We start from the raw sequence: 25,338 nt of genomic DNA, 5'->3' as shown, positions 1-25,338 counted from the left end.
AGGAACTGCAGCCTTTTAGAGGTCAGCTTCACCACATCGAAGATCACCAGAGTGTGGTGGGTCAGCCAGTTTACCCGTCCTTTAATAATGCAGAAATTTTCCAGAAAAAGCACCGCAAGTCCTTCATAGCTGCCGTCCTTCCTATGACATGCTGGAGGATGAGGATTAGAACCCCAGTCAATTACATGTCTGCCCTAGTTTGCCCTAGTGCTGTGCAGCACTGCCCAGCAATGGCAAAGAACCAAATAAATATAATATAGGGTGTCCAAATATTTATGGACACCCCTTCTAATGAACACATTCAGCTACAGATGTATAAAAGTGCGCACACACCCACACCCACACAGCCTGTCTAGTGTAAAGACAAACTGCCAATAGAATAGGACTCTCTGGAGCACATCAACAGGAACCCATTGGCACCATGCCACATAATGCCAGGCGTGGGCTTGAGAGGGGTATAAAGCCCCAGTGGAAAAACTAACTGTGTTCTCTGGAATGATGGTGGTGGAGCTCCATCCAATACTTTTGGGATAAGTTGGGGATGATGAAGGGGTGGGGTGGTGATCATCATCAAACATCCTGACCTCACTAACTCTCTTGTCTCTGAATGCCATCAAATCCTGACAGCAATGCTCTCCTCCAACAGCCATCCCTGGACAGTAGAGACAGTTACTCCAACAGCCTTGACGAATGAGCAGGTGTCCCAATACTTTTGTCCATATAGTGTACGTGTGGAGAAGTAAAGCCATTTAAGGCATTTAACCCCAAGAATACCTTGTCAACTGTTAAGCATGGTGGTGGTAGTGTCGTGCTGTGGGGATGTATAGTGAAAAAGAAGGGCTACCTTCTGGAGGAGAGTTAGAGCTGGAAGGTGCTAGTCAGGACTGGAGGAGTCCATGTTGCCACACTCAAGGATGGGGACTCAATAGCACTGAGGTGGTGGTCAGATGGTCAGGCAGGCTAAGCAATGTGGTGCAGTATGTTTACTATGAACCTGACCTCAGATTTGACCTTTTGCTAGTTCTCATTTCTGGTCCAATTAAGCGTGGTTTGTCAAAATGTATCATTTAAAATAATTGATTAATTACATTTAATCAATTACACATCTACAACGGATAAAGAAGACACTTTATAAGGCCTCTTTGTCTCTCTTTCTCTCTCTCTCTTAGTCTAATGTCGGGCTTGGCCGCCCTAGAGCCAAAGTGTTCCAGCAGACTGGGCCTCATCACCGTCTCCTACTACCTGTGGACCACATTCCTGGCTGTGGTGGTGGGCATCGTCATGGTGCTCATCATCCATCCGGGCGGCATGGCCCAGAAAGAGGACAACGAGGACAGCAGCAAGCCCATCATGAGCTCAGCGGACGCCCTGCTCGACCTCATACGGTAGGCAAGCGTCCATATTGATGCTGTGTCTTCATTTCTTTCATCTCTGAGGTGCCGTAGCCCTCTCCTACTCCACCTCTCTCTCTACGTTTTTTTCCATCAACAGGTTGTAATGGGATTTGAATTTTCAGTGTGTATTAACACCAACGACACCCCAATAGTGGTCTGTAGTGTCCTTCACGTCATGTTAGCGTGGTTATTGCTCTGTCGTATGGATGTGGAATTGCAGGGCTGAGAGTCTGACAGCTGGCGAAACAATGATTGCCTTCAAAACACTGAATTCTGTGTCTGTCGCTGGTGCTTTATGGATGCTCGAAGTCTAGGGCATCTCTATTAGTATCCATTTCTGTTACATGGCCCATTCAGTGAAGGATAAATGACTGCTATCAGCTTCTGACAGCTGGACAGATCTATCAGGTACCTCAGGAGGACATATACAATGGAGACCTTCTGTAATAGAGAGGAGAAGAGTGTTTAGGGGAGAAAATGAAGAGAAAATTGCAGGGTTGGCCATGTTGGCCTTGTTGGTGTTGTTGGAGAATCACTTGAGTGACTTACATGTTAACGTTTGATTAATCTAATGTTCTAATTATCAGGGGGCAACATGATCTCCCAAAAAATGTCCAGAAAAGATGCCCTATTCAGGGGTCCACTGGTGGACTGCTGGGAGATGCTGTTGGAGAAAACTCAAAGATCACTATAGTTAAGAGAATACCTTGTCAACTGTTAAGCATGGTGGTGGTAGTGTCGTGCTGTGGGGATGTGTAGTGAAAAAGAAGGGCTGCCTTCTGGAGGAGGGGTTGAGTCACAGAACGATATTTCGAGCTGAACATTAAGGGTTAAGATTAGGTCTGGGTGTAGATTAAGGTGTAGGGTAACGGTAGGCTGAAGTTAGGTTTGGGTGTACATTGAGGTGTATGTTAAGGTTAGGGTTAGGTTTAGGGTTAGGTAAGGCTAGGGTTAAGATTAGTTTTAGGTGTAGATTAAGGTGTAGTTCAGGTTAGGTTCAGAATCAGGATTAAGATTAGGTCTGGGTGTAGATTAAGGTGTAGGGTGTTTACCTCCCAGAGCATCGAAACATCGTAACAGTATCCCTGTTGCTAGTCATCATTCAGAAGTCGTGAATCATACAGATGCCGTAAAGATTCCCGGAGCGTCCTTGGCATCCTTCTTCCTCAACTGTGCAAGAGAAGCACGTGTAAGGCTATAGCCGTCGAGCCACTTGAAGATGAGCTGAACCATTTAAAGATGTTCAGAGTAGAACGTCGATTCGAGAAGGGTTCGACTGGTTCAGCTAGTTCACCTCCACCAGTTTCAGGATCAGTTGAGTCAGGAGGGGTTGAGTCACAGAACGATATTTCGAGCTGAACATCGATTTCAGAAAGGTTCGACTGGTTCAGCTAGTTCACCTCCTGCATTCTCCGAAGCGGTGGAATGAATGAGCTGAACCATTGAAAGATGCTCAGAGCCAAACATCAGTTCAATAGAGGGTTCAGAAGGTCCACATTTTGTTGTAGATTACCTACCATTAGTTTAATGGCAATACAGCGAGGTGTTGCTATGGTAACAAGGAAGACTGAAAAGGTATAAGAAGTAAGAAAGCCTGACTCTGTGTAAGGGTAACCTCACCATATATTGGCTGTATGGTTGGACGTTGGACATTTGTCCAGTAATTTATAAAACACGTTTAATATTTCGGTCTTTAGTCTTTGGATTTTCCGAAGTTTCATCATGATCTGGATACATTTAACTTATAATATCCGCAGGGACATCTGTACGAGTAGGTCTCGTCTGGTCCAGCTCCTCACGTTTTGTTAGTAAGGCTTCTGAAACGAGACACACTCACGTCGAATCGTTAGTTATGCCTTTACATATGAAGGCTACGAAGGAACTGCATTAGCATGCGAGGCCTGAGAAGGAAAGAATGGGCGAGAGATTGTGCCCAACTTGTTAGGACGCTGAGTTGATCATTACAGTCGGCTGGACAGAGAATACAGAGAATACTCGAAACTGGACATGCCGGGAGGTCCTCAGGACCGGAACTGAGAAGCTCTCTCCTGGTTAGTGTACTTATCACTAAAATATTGCAGCAGTGGCGAGTCAGGAGCAGCTGGATGGAGGTCAAGTCGAGTTTTAGCGGTGTTGCAAAGGAATATCCGGAACCATTGTAATGGTCAGTAATGACGATTGTAATAGTGGACACATGGGACATTAACACTGGAGGTCACCTTCTCAACTCCTTCCCAAAGAAAGCTTTTTCTACAGCAGATCCATCCATCATCCTACCAAAATATATATTATTATTATTATTATTATTAATACTTCCTGTGATTCAGCTCAAATAGAGTTCTACTTCAGCCCAGCCTTTAAAACACTTCACACGACTTCTCCGCACTCAAGTTCATGTTGCTAGCATGTGACCCATCGCTAATGCTAAAGACTCTTAATGTCTGAGAGCGCTGCCCAGGGCCCACAAAAGCTATTAGAACCTCTTATGATGTTGACTAGCTGATTTACTGACCCCGGAGTCGAGAGAGCTAGAGAAAGAGAGAGAGAGAAAAAGAGAGAGAGGGAGACAAAACCATTATGTGTGGGAGACAGTTAGCCGGCTGTTTGTAGCATCAGCAGCGATGATAGCGATGAAGTGGGCACCGGGGCAGGGGACAAATGTCAACGATGCTGGGAGAAGGGAGCTAGCTGGCTCACGCTTGAAAGCACGATTAGCTTCTAGGACTCATGATTTTAGAAGATGAGGAAGTCACTGAGCAGATTAAACCGCAGAACACAGGCCGAGTGTTCATTTGTTTGACCGAACTGCGTAGCCTGTCCATCCGTGTCGATGCTTAGCCCACTCGTGCACTTAGCCTGGCCTGGAAAAGATGAATGGGAGGCTGACGTCACAGGAGATTCATCTAGATGGACATGTTCAGATTCAGCACAAACATGACCTACTTTGGCTCGGAGTCGGAGCACTTAGCACAAAACACACAACAGGACCTCAACTCTACGCTACGTAGAGGAACACATCTGACCCCGTTGGCTTCGAGCTGTCCTTAATGAAGGAAATGCAGTTAAAAAGTATTTTAGAGTTTAAATATTTAAAAGATGTAGTAGCAAATACATGTACATACTTAACATATTACAAAATACATTAAAATGAAGTTATAAGATTTTTTAAAATAATAAATAAATAATAAATTTGAAAAATATTTAAAATAATGGCAAAGTTGCATTAAGTGCATGAAATCAAATAGTATTATGACCTATGTCGTTAGATATATTTATAATATATTTAGATATATTATAGATATATTATATTTTTATATTTCAGAAATACTTGTACTTGTAGTTACTATTATTTTATTGTAATTCTTAAATTATTTTGTATTTTTTTTTTAACTAAAACAATTAACTACTACAATAATTTACTTGAGGCACACTTGAATGTCAAATAAAATGATAGTATAGTTATATAGTTAGTATATTTGTAAATATTTATACTTGCCTTCCTCTATTCACTATTTCTTAATGGACTTTTTACTGCTTTAAGTTGAAACCGTGGAGGAATCTCTTCAAAAACTGCTTCTAAAAACTTTTTCTTGAAGGTTCCTCCAAGCCCCTTACGAGATTCCTCCTATTTTATGACCTATTTTTTATATATATTTATATATTATATATTTAAATTATATTACAGTATATTATATTTTTAGAAATACATTCAAATTCAACATTATTATTATTTTAATGTATTTCTTAAATGCTTGTTTTCAAATAGACTTTTGTATATTTTTAAAACTTAAAAAAACTTACAGGGAACTACTACAGTAATTAGCTTGAAGCACATTAGAAATGTCAAATAAAATTATGTTGGAATATTCGGAAACTTTAAAACTCGTACACTTGAAGGAAATCAGACTCACTCAGACATAGGCAATTTCACAAAACTTGCCATCCTCTTCTCACTATCAAAAAAGTCTAAGTTCCTTAATGGACTTTTTACTGGTTCTTTAAGTTGAAACTGTGGAGGAATCTCTTCAGAAACTGCTATTAAAAACTTTTTCTTGAAGGTTCCTCCAAGCATCTTAAGAGGTTCCTCCACAGTTTCAAATTGAAGAGCCTAAAAAAAGTTCCTCAAGGATCTTCTACTGTTGACAGTGTACAGTACCTGCAAAACCCAACGAAATAATGGCAATCAAATCAAATAGAGTTACGACCCAGATGGAATTTCCATAATATAGCTTAGCATACTTTGTCGTATTTTCTTTTTTTCAGTAACGTTGCTCAGAGAAAAGGCTTTGAATACGTGTGTTTTTTCAGAGCAAGCAGAGCTGATAAGGCCAGTAGCCACGTCTACTGATGGCCACTGGATTTGTTGTTGGGGAAGGGGCTCTATTTCATGGTTCTCCAGAGAAAGAGAAGATCCCTCTGTTCACGCCTGGATTCTGCCATCTCTTTCCTCCAGTTTCTGTCCAGCATGGAGGTTGCAGTGTAGTGTGTCCAGCTGTGTGGTCCAGCGGAGGGAGGTGGGCTGCGTTTACAGGGCTGTGTTTGGACAGGGAGTACAGACTGCTTTCCTCTAATGCAGCCTTCCAGAAGGGCAGCGCTGCATTTCCGCTCTGGCCTCACGCTCAGGCTCTAGCCAAGAACGCTGCAGTTCCATTGACCTCTTTGAGCTTCCAGGCAGATGGTTTGTGGTAAGGCAAAGCTAGCATTGCTAACAGCGTTGTTGCGAGAATTCCTCCATAATTCATTGCTTGAGATGTAAGCAGTTATCCAGAGTCGGGGGTTCGGTGTGAAACTGAGCTTCACTGTAGAGAAACTGACCCCCTCTGATTTCTCTACAGCGGTGGTAGACGGAACCAGGCGTCTGTTGCCATGACTACAACACAAATACAGCCCATAATTTATTTCCTATCCAAACCCACCAGTGAAGCTACAAAAGTCTTCTGAGTTTTATATGGAATGATGATGATGATGATGATGAGGGTAAAATAGTGGAGGATCTCAACTAATGCAGTTCTCTTTATAGACTACTTTCTGTAGCCGCACTACACCCTGCAGCATGTATCCCTCCACCATTTTAATGATCTGATTTTAAAAGCAGGTTCTAGAGCCGAACTCTTCTCAGAACTCTGGTAGAACAGTGTCTCAGGCATCAGGCAGCGTCTTCATCACCATTAGGTGAAGAACTTTCTGTGAGGAGCTTTTATTAGAGCTTCAGACGTCTGCTTCCCTTCACCTCCACTGTAGAACTCCAGCTCTGACTGGGGGAGCTTATCTAGAACCGAGCGTTTCACACCGAACCCACCAAACCCACCAAACCCACCAAACCGATTTAGGTAACAACGGGAAAAGTTAATTAATCATGGGTGTGTTCGTTTTTGGGCTTAACGTGTAGTAACAAACCAATCAGCACTCGCCACTCCCTTAAAGAGCCAGGGGCGGTCTGTCTGACCTCGGCAGATTTATATTTTAGTGGTATAGAGCATTGGGGGGGGGGGGTGTACGAGCGTTGGGCTGCATGCACCTGTGTTGACAATTCACTGCCAAGATAGCAACGAACATCTGACTGTTGACAAATGTCTGCCTAGGCTGTTTTCAGTCAGTGGAGCTCCTGTGTTTTCCATTGCTGAGATACTGTAGCAATACGGCAGTAATTGACCTGAACACCCCTCATTTCGAGACCACCGCGCCCATCAATGTAGAGATATTCACAAGCAGTGCTGCTGTTTAAACGATGCAGACGGGAGGAGTGAAAATCGACTGTTGGTGAGGTGTAAGATAGCAACGAGCATCGCGGCGGGCCTTGTGCAGGGCGTAAGATAGGACCCCTAGTGGCGCATGCACAGTTACCATTAATGATAATGGTTTTAGTTTATGTTGGTCTCGTCTGTATTTATTGCTATAAATATGTTCACAAATATACTTTGTAATGAATATGTAAATGTGTAATTATTTATGCGTGTATTTAACTGCTGCTGCTAATCGCTTCTTAATGACTCTACCACCCACATTCATTAGAGTTAAGCACTGTTTATGATACCGTGTTTCCAACAAGGACATTTCAATAACAGTGTGTGTGTGTGTGTTCCTCATGCTGTGAGTTCAATAAAAATAGATATATCAAGAAAATGAATGAGAATGAAATGAACATGGTGTCCATGTGCTTTTCCTGGAAGATCAGGCTAAACTAAGCATGTCTACGTCAGACGACCAGAGAAAGGACTTGATTCCAGGCCTAGAAATGTGGATAAAATGTTGCATGGATGTGTGGCAGCAGCCTGAGCCATCGTCCGGGCTCTGTCCGGATGCAGTGTTTAAAAGGATTTCATTATGATGGGATTTATGAAGATTTCTTAGTTACAAAAGATCAAAAAAGGTTGCTACAATGGACTGTCTCTAACAGAGACTTCCTGACCAGCAGTGTGGAGGACGGAGCAGCCGGACACTAATCCCAGAACTGTCCCGCAAATGAATGAAATGAAATGCTTCCCTGCAGAGTTTGGATGAAATCACGAACAATTCAGTGCTTTGACTGAATGCTTTGTCACGACTCCCTCAGTGTGACCCAGCAGTCAATTCTGCATTTGGAAATCTACCTGGCCATTTTATTAGAAACACCCTCCCTGTGCTTCCACTCACTGGCATCAGCTTATACTTCCACTCACTGGCCACTTTATTGGAAACACCTACCGTGTCCCTCCGCTCCCTGGCCATTTTATTAGAATTCCCTACCTTGTATTCACTTTCCCTGGCCACTTTATTGAAAACCCCTACCTTGTGTTTACTCTCAGTGGCCACTTTATTGGAAACCCCTACCTTGTATTCACTTTCCCTGGCCACTTTATTGGAAACCCCTACCTTGTGTTTACTCTCAGTGGCCACTTTATTGGAAACTCCTACCTTGTGTTTACTCTCAGTGGCCACTTTATTGGAAACCCTTACCTTGTGTTTTTACTCTCAGTGGCCACTTTATTGGAAACCCTTACCTCGTGTTTACTCACAGTGGCCACTTTATTAGAACCCCCTACCTTGTTTTTACTCTCAGTGGCCACTTTATTGGAAACCCCTACCTTGTATTTACTCTTAGTGGACACTTTATTGGAAACCCTCATCTTGTTCTTCCACCCACTGACCACTTTAATGGAAACCCTCATCTTGTACTTCCACCCACTGGCAACTTTATTGTAAACACCTACCGTGTACCTCCGCTTCCTGGTCATTTTATTAGAAACCCCTATCTTGTATTCACTCTCCCTGGCCACTTTATTAGAAACCCCTACCTTGTGTTTACTCTCAGTGGCCACTTTATTAGAAACCCCTATCCCTAGCCGCTTCATTCTGGATGTATTTATGTGGCTCTTTTTTTTCCCTCTACAGAAACATGTTTCCTGCCAATTTGGTTCAAGCCACGTTTCAGCAGGTAAGACATTTCAGCTGAGACTCTTTCATGTCTTTCATTTCAAAGTGCTGAGAGACCTATTATCTTTTTTGGAGTTATGAAAGTGCTCGTATTCGTGTTCAGACACAACCAGGAAGCTACAGCAACTTTACGAGCAGAACCAGAACCGTACAGAGAGAAGTGCTTATTTATAAGGACAAAGAGTCAAGAAGTGTTCAGATACAAGTACAGGAAGATGACTTCTGCTTCCACTCACTGGCCACTTTATTGGAAACCCCTACCTTGTATTTACTCTCAGTGGCCACTTTATTGGAAACCCCCAGCTTGTATTTCCACCCACTGGCCAGTTAATTGGAAACCCTAATATTGTACTTCCACCCACTGGCCACTTTATTGGAAACCCTGATCTTGTACTTCCACTCACTGGCCACTTTATTTATTAGAACCCTCTACCTTGTATTTACTCTCAGTGGCCGACTTATCAGAAACCCCTGTCTTTGTATTTACTCTCACTGGCCACTTTATTAGAAACCCCTACAAAAAAACTGCTCACGTGATTCTCTCTTCTTCCTCAGTACCGCACCAACAGCGTCCCCATCATGAAGACGCCCAAGACGACGGTCAGCAGCCTGACGGAGACGACCACCCGCCGGCCACTCATCTACGACGTGCAGGACGACAACGGCTCTGACGTCCAGAACTTCCAGCTGGACCTGACGCCACCGCCGGACGTGGTGTTTCGCACATTGCCCGGAACCAGCGAGGGCATGAACGTCCTGGGCATCGTCATCTTCTCTGCAACCATGGGTATCTCCTCTGTTACAATGCAGATATATATACACCCATCAGCCATAACATTAGTACCACTGCAGGTGGAGTGAAAAACACTGGAGGTCTTGAGGAGTCCATGCCTTGAAAGGTCAGATCTGTTGTGGTGTGGTGCAGGTGGTACTAATGTTATGGCTTAGCTATGGTGGCATTGGTCTGGTACATCAGCCACAACCACCAGCTGGCCGTTGACCCACCTAATACTCAACACACGATCACTGACCCCACCTTCAGTTGAGCTACATCTACTGACCTAAACCTTCATGGACTCTCACAAGTCCATGCGAGTGACCGTTCGAAACTTGACTAACCTCTTGCTTTGTGTTCAGGCATCATGCTGGGTCGGATGGGGCCTAATGGCAGCGCGCTGGTCAACTTCTGCCAGAGCCTGAACGAGGCCGTGCTGAAAATAGTGGCCATCGTTATCTGGTGAGTCTTTCAGAAGGGTGAGGAGCAAATCCAACATGACGTGACATTTAAAGGGCATTTCCCTTAACACCACCACCTCCCCAGGTTCTCCGCAAGCTCTCCACAGGCTCACGCTTGCACCTTCCACCTCAGTCAGTTTGACCAGCTGAACAGCACTGGTCCAAACACCACAATTGAGCAAGCCAGTAGATGAAGCCGGTGCCCATCTTCTCTAATTTAATTTAATTATGTGTTCCCTCCCAGAACCAAAGGCTTTTAACACTGGCCTATTTTTATCTTTCCTGTTTTAAAGAATTAGCCAGAAACACACCATTAGCTGACTGGAACGACAATGATTGGCTACAAAATGTCCAGAGAAATGGTTCACTATTGACCTGACCCCTAAATCTGCAGGCTTTTTACCCAGGTTCCTACTCCTAATGCATATTACCCAGCCGTAAATCTCTATACTTCAGAGCAGGTTTGGATTCTGGACGGCTTTAATAGACTGCGGGAGCAGGATGGGCTCTGGGGCAGGTGTCAGCCAGGCCCCTGCTTCACTACTGTCCTGTCCATCACCCTCCAGAACTTAAGCCCTGCTCTCATTAGTGGACCGTCTCCTTCGCTAGACTTAAATTAGCCGTAGTAGCACTTTTGTAATCGTAATCGCACGTTTGGTGCGGCGCCTTATTCTTCTTGGATGGGTGACAGGTGAAGTGAAGAACACCAATGATCTGGTTCTAGCGACACCTATCAAGGGGAGGACCTATTAGGCAGCGAATGATGAAACAGTCAGTCCTTGAAGGTGATGGAGGTGTTAAAGCAGGAAAAATGGACAAGCATAAGAATTTGAGACACTTACTAGACGACTGGGTCAGAACATCTCGGTAGGTCTTGTAGGCCGTTCAGTGGTCAGTACTTGACAAAAGTACCTCCAAGAAGCATTGGATCATGGGGTTCAGGAGGTGTCAATGTATCATTATTGGTGGAAAGACAGAGAATGTCCAGAGCGTGATGGCGGTCCTGCTCATGTTGCTGCAGGTACTTCCCATTCGGGATCGTGTTCCTGGTTGCGGGAAAGATCCTGGAGATGAGCGACCCGTCGGACATGGGGAAGAAGCTGGGCTTTTACGCCATCACTGTGGTGATGGGCCTCATCCTCCATGGCCTGTTCATCCTGCCCAGCATGTACTTCTTCATCACCAAGAAGAGTCCCATCGTCTACATCAGGGGGATCCTACAGGCCCTGCTCATCTCCCTGGCAACGTCCTCCAGGTACAACACATAAAAAATTGTTTTTTTTTTTTCTTCTTCCTTTTGGAGATATAAGGGTTTAGCTACCATGAAAGCGACCATGGAAGCTGAAGGGAAGCGACACTGAGGTAACATCAAAGCAAATTCCGGGATCCCCAAACAAAAAGAGGACACGTCTGGGTCTGGGTAAACATCAAAAAGAGGACGTCTGGTCTGTGTGCATTTGACCAAGTTGACCTGTGTTGACCTGCAGTTTGAGCGCTTCAATGTGGCTGAATCCACTAGGAACAAGGGGTGTCCACACACTTTTGGACACATGGTGTATGTGAATGTCTGAGAGCTGCTTTGGAGAGCTGTTTTGGAGAGCTGTTCTGGACTGTGAGTCTAAGAATTGACCACTGTTAGCTTGACGCTAACATAAGGGTCAGATCGCCATTGCCAGGTTAGTGGAAATTAGCGTTAGCTTAAGAAGGCTAGTGTGTAAAAAATTTGCTACTCTCAAGAATATTTGGTTCCAGTGTTCATCCATGTGAAGTAGATGGCTAAGCGAGGGTGTGCAGGTCAGGATAGACCACATTGGTCAGGACTAGAGTGATCTTCAACTCTGCCCAAGGTGATGGAGTAGGGTCAACGAGGATGCTGAGGGAAGCGTGAGCTGCGTAGGTGTGGAAAAACACATTGAACCAAATTGCTAGCTTCGCTAGTCTCTGCGTTATACAGTTGGAGCGGTAAGGCGAGCGCTAAGCTCCAGCTTGTTTTTTTAATCTGAATAATGAACGCTTGCACAGGTTCAGTTTACTAAGAATTTCTCCTCTGGGCTCTAGGAAGCAGTGGAAGAAGTGGAGGCTATAATTTGAGGATAATTAGCGAGCTAATGGTTGAAGATAATGAGCTAGCTCCGGAAAGAACTTTTGGTTGAGGGTAAACGTGGTTAATTCAGCATCTTTAATTCCAGCCAATACCTCTGGGTGACGGGGTTGCAGCTTGAGGGACCTGCTAGGCCTATCTGTCTATGCACAGTTTCTGTTTGCCAGCGTCGAACGTCTTCAAGAACTAATAGTCTGAGACACAAAAGTATCTAGTCTGGAAACTTTTGGCAAAGCATCCAGAGAGTGGAAGCTGAAGGTAGATGTGGCTAGTAAATGAAGGTACAAGGAAGGATATTCTAATAAAGTGGCCAGTGAGTGTACACAAAATGGACAAAAGTATTGGGACACCAGCTCATTCACTGTTTCTTCTGAAATCAAGGGGATTAAAAAGAGCTGATCCTGCTTTTGTTGGAGTAACTGTCTCTACTGTCCAGAGAATAAGACTTTCTACTATGTTTTGGAGGAGTAGCATTGCTGTGTGGATTTGATTGCATTCAGAAACAAGAGCATCAGTGTGGTCAGGAAGTTGGATGATGACTTTCCAACTCACACCAACTCAGATATTGGATGGAACTCCACCATCCCTCATTCCAGAGACCACAGTAGTTCCACTGCTCCACAGCTCAACGCTGGGGGGCTTTATACCCCTCTAGCCCACACCTGGCACCTGATTCCTGTTGATATGTTTCTGTTTCAGAGAGTCCTCTTCTATTGACAGTACCTTTCTACAGGGACTAGACAAGCTGTGTGTGTGTGTGAATGAGTCACGGCTGGAGCCACAAATAATAATAAACTAAAAAATGACTTAAAATATAGCTGTTCTGGTGGCAAGTGATTTGCATCTAAATAAGCATGTGGACGATTTTCTGGTGGGAAACAGGAGCTCAGGATTGTGATGACGGAGTCTGTTTACTGCTGAAAAGCATCAAACACTGGCGGAAAGGCCGAAAACAGTCCTTTATTGAAGGTAGACAGAAACACGCTGGTGGATGTTCATGGACTTCATGGATTCATCTTCGAGAATTAGCACTGTGTCACTGTGCTGGAGCACATGCTGTACCTCTTAGCTGTGAATCAACCACTGAATCAATTAAATAAGGAATGAATCAATCAGTGAAGCGCTGAAGTAACGGATGCTTGATGAGGACTCTGTGCACTTCCTTTCATAACATTCGAAATGAACATCTCAGATGTTCAGATGAGCTTGTTGCACCCAGTTCTTCAAGGCCTGGCGTTGACCTGACCTTTGCACATCTGCATCTTTCTGGCTTGTTCCAGCTCTGCTACGCTGCCTATCACCTTCAAGTGCCTGCTGGAGAACAACCACATCGACCGCCGCATCATCCGCTTCGTGCTGCCCGTGGGGGCCACCATCAACATGGACGGGACTGCTCTCTACGAGGCTGTGGCGGCCATCTTTATCGCTCAGGTCAACAACTACGAGCTGGACTTCGGCCAGATCATCACCATCAGGTAAGAGCTGAGCTTCTTTCATTAATTAATCAGTAGAGGTCGTTTAGAGGTTATTACTGATGTAATGTAATTACATTCTTGTGAGTGTAATTACATTCTTTTACTGTAAAGCTGTTAAGTTGCATAAATCGCCACGGTTACGTAAAACCTTTTTACAGTACTTTTTGACATAGTGTGAATGTGCCACTTTTTATTCACAATTTGGTCAGAATTTCATGATGAATGGACCAATAGAAATGCTCCAAAATGACAAAACACATTGAATTACATTGACATCCATTGAAAGTGTATAAGTTTTTTCTTTCTTTCTAATATAAAGTTGCTGTTTAATAATTTATTATAATAAAAAAATACATATATTATATATATATAAATATATATATGTTTTTTGTTTTATATGAAAATATATTTTATTATATATCCAAATATACATTTATATATTTCTGCTATATATCTATAAATAGATATATCTATTTTTATATAAAAATTGTTTTCTAATAAATTATCATTAAAAATGATCTAAAACAATCTTACAAGAGAAAATATAACAGAAAAGAAAATATATTATAAAACTGCATTTCTATGTTTGTTCATACCATGTCCAGTTAAACCTGCTAGTCCAACCTGTATGTGCATAATGTTTTTTAGCAGTTATCACCACGTTTTACTAAGAGTTTTACTCAAGACTAGCCTTCCTCGCTCCGATTATTGGGGAGTACCTTGGCCAGGTTGCAGTGTTTTCTGTGTAATAACTGAATACGAATCTTTCAAGTGGAATAAAAGTCACTGAGTTTCAGAAGCTACATCAAAAATTCAAGGGCTGCTTTCACACCGATAACGAGCCTCAAGGGAAATCCCTGCAAGTACATGGCAAAGGCATCTGTGTCGGTGAATGTTCGCGTCAGTATCGTGCACACGACAGCTGCCCAGCACCAAGCAACTTAACGTAACTCAACGTAAAGCAAATGTCATTTATCTGGAGATGGATTAGACCTAGAACCCTTTTGCTCAGAGTGTACTATGTAGAACATCCTTATTCACTCTGCTGAATGGTTTTTAGAGCCCCCTAGTGGCCAGAACCACTGGGCCCAGTAGCTTAGTAGGTTCTTAGTAGGTCCGTGGTTGAACCTGTACGGAGTGTATCTGGCTGCCCAGTGACCGAGCTCTCGCTGAAATGGGTCGGGGTGGCCAGCGATGTCGTTGTGCTGTCTGCTGAGAATTCGTTAGCTGTGTGATAGCCTTCTGGTATTACTGCAAAACACACACACAAACACACACACTCTTACAAACACACCCAAATACACTCACACACCCAAATACACTCACACCGTTGGCAGGCTCACTGTAAAACATGGTGCCAGCAGAGAGGCCATTAGAGCAGACTTAGCACTAGCGTGTTAGCCACGAATGCTTTTTCTATTTAACTCATAACGATCGACCCTGACTTGTGAAAAGGGGCCGGACAGGTGTTTGAGCGCGTGAGAAAACAACAGCCATAATAGCTTGTTGCTGTGTAGCAGCGATGCGGACTTTCTCTAAAGCGAGCGAGTTGAGGGAATATCGCCTCTCGGGGAGCTCAACAGCCTCTCTAATGGATTAAAAAAGGCCAGCAGCTGGACCTGAGTACAATAATTACAGAGGAGAGTGTGTGGGTGACGTGTGATGGGGCTAGTTATTAAGAGTCTTCGGCTGATTGAGGTTAAAATGCAGCGTAGCGGATGAAAAAAAAAAGCAGCTCGGCGGAGAGAAAGAGCGAAAACTGAAAAACTGTAATCCTCTGATAAGACCGTCATGTGACCAGGCGGCAAATCACCAAATCACTCACGGCTTCCACCCGTGCCACCATTTCTCTCTCTCTCTCTCTCTCTCTCTCTCTCTCTCTCTCTCTCTCTTTCTCTCTCGCTTGCTCTGTTTTTATCCCTAATACACTTCAGTCACAGGCCTCGCTTTTCCATCTGTCTTCATTCTCTCACTCTCCCCTCATCTGACCCCGATAACGATATGTCACACATGCAGTAAGTGAGGTTTTGACAACATGCTCTGGTTGACTCGTACGTTAACGTTAACCCTACGTTAATATAAAAAAATCTTCTAGCTATAAACTAGCGTTATGTAATAACTACAGTTATTACTGGTCTTTACACCCCACAGATCATTCACTCGTCTTTGTGAGAGAGGATTTAGCGGCCCTGGCCACTAGGGGGCCCTAAAATCCATTCAACATGTTCATGTGTCCCAAAATTGCGTTAAGAACAAAAACCAGGCTGATATTGATTTAAATAAAGTAATAAATAATGTAGCAAAACTACGTTTAATAAACCAGAGAAGTGAACCTCCTACAGGAAATCCAGAATAGAGTGTCAAAAAGACTGATTAGCGCTAGCGTTCAGTGGGAATGCCGCTAAACCACAAAAACGGGAAAGAACTGTTGTGCGACTGACTATACAAACAGATTCAGCAAGAGGGAAAGCAAGCAAGCCGGGATGAGCCAGTCTACTGAATGAGTCTGAGCCTCAGTTAGCTACAACTCGATGTCCATAGACCGTTGGTTCTTTGGGAATTTGGATGGATCGCTGTCGAGTCCTGCTGCCTGGACCAGCTGCTAAGCATGGTGTTGGTAGTAACATGCTCCAGGGCTGTGGATCCGTCCACCAGGGGCAGGGGGAAGTCCTTCAGGACCTCAAACCTTCAGAAAACCATCAGCTAGACATCAGGAACCATCGGGACAGTGACCCCAAACCCTCGTCAAAGGTGGTCATGGAATGGATAGAGCAGGCTAACGCTAACATGAAGCAGGTCTTCGAGTCCTGACCTTAACCCTGACAAAACTATGTGGACAGTGATTTAAAGCCTGGGGAACCAAAAACTCAAGAACTCAAGAACAGTTCTACCAAGAACCGTGGTCAAGAACATCTGGTCAAGGTGGAATGCGCTGAGCTGCGTTAATTGGGCAAACATTGGGAGTGCGGTATAGCAGCATAGCACCGGAACAAAGGCCCAGCGAAGAGTAGGCCGTCCTACACACAGCCTGACCCTGACTCTGACCTCAAAGGCCTTTCGCTCTGATTGGTCGATTCCTATACCACATGTTAATCTGAGCGGCTACTGAAGTCAGAAAAGCCGAGAGGGTCTGTTTTTTGTTTTTTTTTTTATTTGCTAGACGCCTATTTGCCTGATTAATAATGTTTTCTGTCAGGCACGGGGCTTTACATCTGCTGAACAGCAGCTGGACAGAAAACGCACTCTCCCCAACACACACACACACACACACACACTCAGAGCGCAGAGGGACAAATCAAACAGATGACAGTGGAGAGTTCATCTGGAGCCTCAGCAGATGAGAGAAACAGCAAATGAGAAAAAAGTGTAAGTGGGGTGAGAACGTGTGTGTGTGTGTGTGTGTGGAGGGAGTTTGTGAGGTTAACAGAACTGCGTACGCGACTGTCAAGGTGAAAAGATGTGTGTGTGTGTGTGTGTGTGTGTGTGTTCCATTAAGAGTTGGATTAGCCGCTGTATAACCCTGCAGCCGGCTGTTTTTCTCTCAGCCACCTGCAACTGAGCTGCAATCACTGTTATTACTACACACACACACACATACACACACACACACACATACACACATGCACAATGCTTTACACGTCTTACACATGCGCATCACTTCTGCAGGTTGTACATAATGTCCCCAACTACAAAAGTGCTGGAAGCATAAACCAGTATAAACCAGCCCATGGTATGATTTGGACACTGGCACGCTGATCAACCAGCTCCATACCAGTCTTACACCAGTATAAACCAGTGTATGTTGTGTTTTGGACACTGGAATGCTGGTAAACAAGCCTTACAACAGAACAAGACCAGTATAAATATGTTTTCAACACTGGTACGCTGGTCAATCAGGACCAGCACCAGGCCAGTATAAACCAGTATATTTTGTGTTTTGGACACTGGAACGCTGGTCAACCAGAACCATACCAGCACCAGACCAGTATGAACCAGTGTATGTTGTGTTTTGAATACTGGTATACTGGTCAACAGACAGCACTCCAGTATGAACCAGTGTATGTTGTGTTTTGAACACTGGTATACTGGTCAACCACACCTATACCAGCACCAGACCAGTATAAACCAGTGTTTACTGGCTTACTCTTGAGGGTTGCTGAAGTTGTTGTTGCTGAAGTTCTGAAATCATCAGTGGAATATAATTCTCTTCCCTTCTCGAAGTTGTGTAACTGTACTTTGGAATCCAGCGAGTTGAGTGAGTCACGGCGAATGGCATCTTCCATTACTTTAGAAAACACAGCAATTCGAGTTTTGCGCTGATGTTCTCTTTTCACATCTCCAAAACATCTGGAAACATCTTCAGAAACTTCAAGTCGGTCAACACCAGCCTGCGTTCTGTCCAGCAGCTGGGACACTTCTGTAATTAGGGTGTTTTCATTAGGACTCTGGGTCACATCGCTACTTTAAGGTCACTGCGCTGTTTCCTACTCTTTTTCCAGCATCACAGCAACGGCTGCCAGCATCGGGGCTGCTGGGATTCCACAGGCGGGTCTGGTTACCATGGTGATAGTTCTGACGTCCGTAGGCTTGCCCACTGACGACATTACCCTCATCATCGCTGTGGACTGGGCCTTGTGAGTAAATAACCCAACTGGGCGAGTTTTAATTAGAATTCCAGTAAGGACTGATGGACAGAAATTGGTCTACAGCGTTCCAAGGACACAGTAGATATAGATTTCCTATATCTGTATATGTGCCCACTGATGATGATGATGATGATGGTGATATTTGCATCATACAGTGGGTCATACAGTGTCAGAAACCCCAGAAGCAAGTCTGTTTTACAGCAGCTTACCTTCACCCATTGTTCAGGGCTGGACCAGAAGATCGTTGCCATTTAACCTCTTTGCCCTGTGTTTAGGGACAGGTTCCGCACAATGGTAAACGTGATGGGAGACGCCCTCGCTACAGGAATCATGGCACACATCTGCAGAAAGGACTTTATGCAGGAAGGAGATGGGGTGAGTCAGTGTACAAGCATGATCAATACTTGGTGTTTCCTATTCATAATCTCAGAGCTTTAAAACTGCTCTAAAGATTGGGTCGGAACTCAAATATAGCTTGAGAAGTTTTTGTCTGAGACCAACCCAACCTAAAGGACTAGGTTTTGAGTTCAAACCTGACCCGAACCACAACATCATGTTTAGGGTCCAAACCTGACCCAAACCAGGACTGAACAACATCAGGTTTTAAAGATCAAACCAGACCCAATCACAACTTTAAGTTTGGAATCCAAACCAGTCCCAACCCACAGCACCAGGTTTTAGAGTCCAAACCTGTCCCAAACCAGGCCTGAGCAACATCTGAGCAAGTTTTACAGCCTAAACCTAACCCCAAACCAGTCCCAACCCAAAACCCCAAGTATTTAAATTCCTGGTCCTCTTCTGCTTTGCTGAGAACTGCGTATAATTCTATGACCAATCAAATCCCTCCGTATTTGAGGAAACTGTGACTTTCGCTCAGTGGCATCTGCTGTTTCCAAGCCAGGATCAGGAAAGTGTCAGAGCTCTGCTTCACACGTCAGACCTTCGGCCATGACACGCTAGTTAAGAGCAAATGGAAAAAAGGGCTTGTTGCTAACTTTACTTTACTTTAAACCGTGTGAATGTTTTATTGATCATGATCGGCTCTTTCTGAGCTTTGAAAGCTTTTGTTTGTGCAGAATTTGATTTCTAATGGACACCATGTGTGCAGGACAAGCCCCTTATCATTCATCTGCCAAAGTATGTGGGAGAGCTGCCTCTGGCCGGCTTGACTGGGCTTCGTTTTCCCAGCTTTAAACTATAAAGTAGAGAAAATTGCGGACCAATAAAGTGGGAGAGAAGAAGATGTGTGTGGTGCCTCATGGTTGATCAATGAATCACCTCAGCTCAGCTCAGGTGTTTCATCGTGCAACATTAAGAGATGTCAAATCATTACTTAGTTTTAAATTCTTAAAAATAAAGGTGTTTGAAAGGGATCTTTTAGTGATGAACCGTGTTTGTAAACAATGTTTGTGATTGTGAAGAAGCCCTTCAAGGTTTAGAGAAGTGATTTACTAAATGAAAAGTTCATAAAAAGGAAGGTTGTCAAAACATGCGAGTTCAAGGCCTAATAGTGGCAGCTTAGGAGATCTAGGCATTGAACCGACAGCCTTGTGATCAATAACCCAAAGATCTAACCACTAAGCCAAGGTCAATACCCTGGAACAAGTAGGGTTATGTGCCTTGCCCAAAGGCCCAACAGTGGCAGCTTAGCAGATGTGTGTATTAAAACCACAACCTTGTGATCAGTACCCCAAAGATCTAACCACTAAGCCAAGGTTTATGCCCCAGAACAAATAGCATTGCTGGGCATTGAACCTACAACATTGTAATCAATAACCCAAACATCTAACCACAAAGCCTCTATAGTTCTATACCCTGGAGCAGAGAGGGTTAATTGCCTTGCCCAAAGGCCCAGCAGTGGCAGCTTAGCACTTGGGCATTGAACCTACAACCTTGTGATCAGTAACCCAAAGATCTAACTACTGAGCCAAGATCAGTGAAACAGAGAGGGTTAATTGCCTTGCCCAAAGGCCCAACAGTGGCAGCTTAGCACTTGGGCATTGAACCTACAACCTTGTGATCAATAACCCAAAGATATAAATACTGAGCCAGGGTCAATACCCTGGAGCAGAGAGGGTTATGTGCATTGTCCAAATCCCCAACAGTGGTAACTCAACAGACCAGGGTACTGAACCCACAACCTATCGATTGATAATCCAGAGTTCCAACCACGGCCCCAGTTGTCTGGTAGCAATTTAATCCAATTCAATTCTGCCCTCCTGCAGGTTCCTCTAATCTGCGAGACCAAGCCCCTCAACATCCAGCAGCTGATGAACTGTCAGCAGAACAATGGCAGCTTCCAGCCTCCGCCACCAGGAGGCAAACCCGAGCACATCCCCCCAGACGTGGCCCGCCTCATGCAGCTGGAGGAGGGAGTGCGGCCTCCACCTCCGGAGCGCAAGAAACCCCCCATTCCCCCTCGGCACCTCAAGCACAAAGACAAGGACCACTGCGCCGTCGACATGAACGGCCTGGAGACGAACGTATAGCGGCCCTGTCAGGCTTCGGTTTCTTCGGAGAGGACCACAGGACATAGCGTACTAGTCTCCTCCTGTAATTCGGTTGACATGATCTTAATTTGTCTCATTTCCTGTTGTTTTAAGACTTCTACTGACTACTGCAAAGCCAAGGCCAGCATGCTTGGGTTCTCCGTTCCACTAGCAATGCTGGCTGACCGCCACGGGTCACCAACCACCTCGGCCTGGAAAGAGAAGATCTCGCTCAGCTTGTATCGCCAGTGACCCTTCGAGGACAAATCAAACCAGGACTAGGCCTTCTGGCTGGAATTAGCAGAGACGCTTGGGTTGTGCCAGGTTCCTGGAACTCACAGCGTCGTTTCCAAGACCTTGAGAGGAAGGAAACTGTAAAGGCTGGAAGCCGGCGAGGTTTAAATCCCAATCTGGGAGCCTGAACTTCTTCAGTCCGTTAGTGGACTGGCCAAACTGTGTGATATATATTTCCAGTGTAAATATTAAGTATTAATCGATGTACTCTTGGGTTTGTTTGATTTCCTGTCTTTTTTCAGTTTTTATATCACTGATTGTTTTTGTCCTGAAAAAAAAATCGTATTATACATTTAACCCATTTCTCTTGACGTCGTGGAACTCAACAAAAAAAACAACAGGAATTTGACTTTGGCTTTACGCTGTAATAGCGGTGAGCTGTCCGATTTATTATTAAACACTTCACTTTATCTGAAGGCTACAGACCTGCATAGGGATGTCATAACATATGAATAAGTAAAGAAATGCTAGCTCACGTCGGCGCTCACAGGATGACATAAGATAGTTTATGAAATATGATGCCATTAAATTGGCTTAAGACCCATCAAATTAAGCTAATGGCATTTGGTTCCATTAATATCACTGTTATGAAGCATCATTCCCAGCTGAAATGTTACGTTGACCGCATTGTATTTAGTGGACGATCTGTATTTCTACTCCAGCCACTTGTTTTTAGCATTTAATATCCATTAAATATTATTTATGATGAGTTATTATTGATATTTTGCCTTTTCCTTTTTTACCTAGTGAAGCTTGTTTCTTAACGGAAGTGCAGAACCGCTGTGCAGCCTAATAAAACACGAGTTCACTAATCTTTTATGGGACATTTTCATCCCTGGTTGTTGCTATAAGGTTGCTAGGTGGTTGCTATAGTGTTGCTAGGACATTGGGATAGTATTCCAGGTAGTGACTATGGTGTTGCTTGGCAGTTGCTGTGTTGTTGCTAAGTGGTTGAAATGGAGTCATTTAGTGGTTGCTAGGCAGTTGCTATGGTATCACAGATGATTGTTGTGGTGTTGCTAGGTGGTTGCTAGATGGGTAATATAATGTTGAAAGATGTTTACTATAAGGTGTTGCTATGAATGCTAAAAGGTTGCTATGGTATCATGTGGTTGCTATAGTGTTGCTAGGTGGTTGCTATGGTATCCCAAGTGGTTGCTATGCTGTTGCAAAGTAGTCTAAATTGGTGATATAGTGTTGAAAACGGGGCTGCTATGAGATGTTTCTATGAAGGTTACTATGGTATTCAAGGAGGTTGCCATGGTGTTGCTAAATGGTTGCTCAATCGGTGCTATTGCTAGGTTCTAGGTGGTTGCTGTGTGATTGCCAAGAAATTGCTTGGTAGTTGCTGTGCTGTTGCTTAGTGGTTGCTATGGTGTTACAATGTAGTTGCTATGGTAGACCAGGTGTTTGCAATGTGGTTCCTATGGCGTTGCAAAGTGGCTGCTAGGTGGGTGATGTAGTGTTGAAAGGTAGTTGCTAAAAGGTGTTGCTATGACTTGATAGTTATTATGGTATACAAGGTGTTTGCTGCGGTGGTGCTGTCGTATTGCAAGGTGATTGCTGTGGTATTTCGGGTCGTTGCTATGCTGTTCTTTAGTGGTTGCTATGCATTTGCTGTTTGCAGGTGGTTGCACGGGTGATGCCAAGTGTTTGCTGTGTTGTCACTTTAGTTGGTAGCCCTTTACAGAAGGCCAACATTCGTAAGCCTGTCATTACAACTGACATAGAGCTACATAACCATTTATAAAGGCTTACTCTAACAGTATTCGCCATTAAGGCTGTCATTTCAGCTGTTGGCACCATGCCACCTAATGCCAGGTATGGGCTAGAGGGGTATGAAGCCCCCCAGCATTGAGCTGTGGAGCATTGGAAGAACTGTGTTCTCTGGAATGATGGTGGTGGAGCTCCATCCAGTACTTTTGGGATGCGTTGGGGAGTTGGGGATGATAAATAATGATAATAATGTTCATAAGGCTACATAAGCCTGTCATAACAACTGACATAAACCTACATAACCATTTATAAAGGCTTACTTACTCTAACAAGAGATGTCACAAAGACCGTAATTTTGAGCTTAGAAAGTGTTACGACATCTGGCGCTTGTTGTAATAAGACTTAAGAAAGCTGTAGTGAAGCTTTATAACCACTCCCTTCAGTCGAGTGTTACCTTTGGTTTAAGGGCCCTTACAGTGCCATTTACTCTACGTCAGCTTGTGAATAGTGACATAAGCTGCTCTTCAGGTGTGCTTTAGTATGTTATTCAGTGTGTATGCATGTGTTATGAAGTCCCTATGCAGGTGGCATTTGAATAAAGTGTGAACAGACATCACCCCTGCAGCTTTAACACTGCTAATCTCACTATTTGTAGTTTCCAAAAACCACATTTTCAGCTCTGATGGAATCAGTTAAAGGGTTCATCTGGAGACGGCAGATCTTCTGCTGGTACACATGGGTTTTTTTGAAGTCCGTGTGTGAAATGCAGGAGCTGAATCGTTCATCCTGCCGAGTGAATGAGCTCCGAACTCTCAGAGGAAATCTTCACACACTCCTCTTCCTCAGTCTTCGCCTTATCAGCAGAGGGGCAGAGTGTGGGGTTCGGAGGCCTGGTGGTTCTGATTGCTACCCACATCGCAAAGCACACAGTGCTCTCCACCCCTGTCAGATCAGTGCTTGAGGGCAGAAGAATCGCTCGGTTGAAAGTTCACACACTCGCGCCATGTGTAAGAGCACAAATTCTGAATCCTTTGGAATCATATATATATTAAACGAGTCTTTGTGAAGAATACAAACTCTCAATGGTCTAATAAGTGTTAATAAACATGTTATTACTGCATGTAACTGCTTGCTCCATGTCCAGGCCCAGAAACACAACCCACACAACACTTAGACAGTCGCACCACTCAGGAGCCCTATTGTGCCATTTTAATCCACAGAAGTGGTCCCATCTACTGGGAATCAGAAGGCACCATGTCCAAAAGTTGGCGGACACCCTTGTTAACGAATGCATTCAGCTATTTTAAGTCGCACCCATTGCTGACACAGGCGTGCAAATGTAAGCACACACACACACCGCTTGTCTAGTCCAGGTAGAGAAGAACTGCCAATAGAATAGGACTAGAGCAGATCAACATGAACCTACTGGCACCATGCCATCTAATGCCAGGCATGGGCTAGAGGGGTATAAAGACCTCCAGCATTGAGCTGTGGGGGAACTGAGTTCTCTGGAATGATGATGGAGCTCCATCCAGTACTTTAGGGATGAGTTAAGCAGTTGGGGATGGTTTTGGTGGGGTAGGGCACTCTAGCTCTTGTCGCTGCATGCAATCAAATCCTCACAGCAATGCTCCTCCAAAATCTAGTAGAAAGTCTTCTTCTCTGGACAGTAGAGACAGTTACTGCAACAAAAGCAGGAGAAACTCTTTTTAATAGCCTTGATTTCAGAAGAAACAATGAATTAGCAGCAGGTGTCCCAATATTTTTGTCATATAGTGTATGAATGGTTTAATTCTCTTATATTAGTGGTTAATTGGATGTGTAAGATCTTGAGTCCAGATCCTGAAGTCATAAACAATAGGTGGAGAGCAAATATGAGCATATGTATATTATTCATAAGATCAAAGAGGTTCTGATAAGGAAAATAGGTGGGGCGACCCACTAGTTTTTTGCCACTGGGTCAATTAGATTTTACTTACTGTTACAGTGGACTCTCCTGTTGACCCTTCCCAATCATTTCAGCAGTACCAGTAAGATGTTCTTTGTGAGGATCTAGTAAAGTGGCCAGTTCTCTTCTGGACACTTCATATCCAATCCAACCCCACCATCTGCACTGCGCAGATAAGGCTCAGCGTTAGCAGAGACATGGTACAGTTGTCCAGAGCACAGCAGTCTGTGATCAGCTGACTGAGGACGTGGTGAGAGCTGCTGACTTCAACAGCTATTCCTGATTAAATCACTGGTTTCTAGCAGCTTCAGAACACCAGCCCTGCGAAAGCTGGATCAGACGGGTTTTTTCCAAACAGGCTCTTTTACTGTCTAATCAGCACAATCTCTCTCTCTCTCTCTCTCTCTCTCTCTCTCTCTCTCTCGCTCTCTCTCGCTCTCTCTCCAAACCACAAATAAAATAAAAACAATACCAGCACAACACGAACGGATGGTAAGAAGAGGAGCTGCTCTACCCGTCTAATTTAACACACATTTGGTGGAACACAAACTCACTGGCCACTTTATTAGAAACACTGACCTTGTGCTTCCTCTCACTGGCCACTTTATTAGAAACACTGACCTTGT

General features: G+C 44.2%; 1 protein-coding gene across 1 annotated transcript in view; it reads left to right on the top strand.

The window, feature by feature from the left end:
- Positions 1-21,157, top strand: part of slc1a7b (solute carrier family 1 member 7b) — a 46,026-nt gene extending 24,869 nt beyond the window's left edge. The window contains exons 3-11 of the mRNA XM_072696222.1: positions 1,170-1,385; positions 8,766-8,808; positions 9,363-9,594; positions 9,945-10,044; positions 11,065-11,298; positions 13,425-13,619; positions 18,119-18,253; positions 18,541-18,640; positions 20,491-21,157. Of these exons, the coding sequence (XP_072552323.1) occupies positions 1,170-1,385; positions 8,766-8,808; positions 9,363-9,594; positions 9,945-10,044; positions 11,065-11,298; positions 13,425-13,619; positions 18,119-18,253; positions 18,541-18,640; positions 20,491-20,754 (1,519 nt within the window). The 3' untranslated portion in view covers positions 20,755-21,157. The remainder of the gene's footprint in view (positions 1-1,169; positions 1,386-8,765; positions 8,809-9,362; positions 9,595-9,944; positions 10,045-11,064; positions 11,299-13,424; positions 13,620-18,118; positions 18,254-18,540; positions 18,641-20,490) is intronic.
- Positions 21,158-25,338: the final 4,181 nt, after the last annotated feature.

Source organism: Salminus brasiliensis, chromosome 14, assembly GCF_030463535.1.
Source record: "Salminus brasiliensis chromosome 14, fSalBra1.hap2, whole genome shotgun sequence".
Lineage (NCBI taxonomy): Eukaryota > Metazoa > Chordata > Actinopteri > Characiformes > Bryconidae > Salminus > Salminus brasiliensis.
The sequence above is the reverse complement of the archived record's forward strand: the minus strand, read 5'-3'. Positions and strand labels throughout refer to the sequence as shown.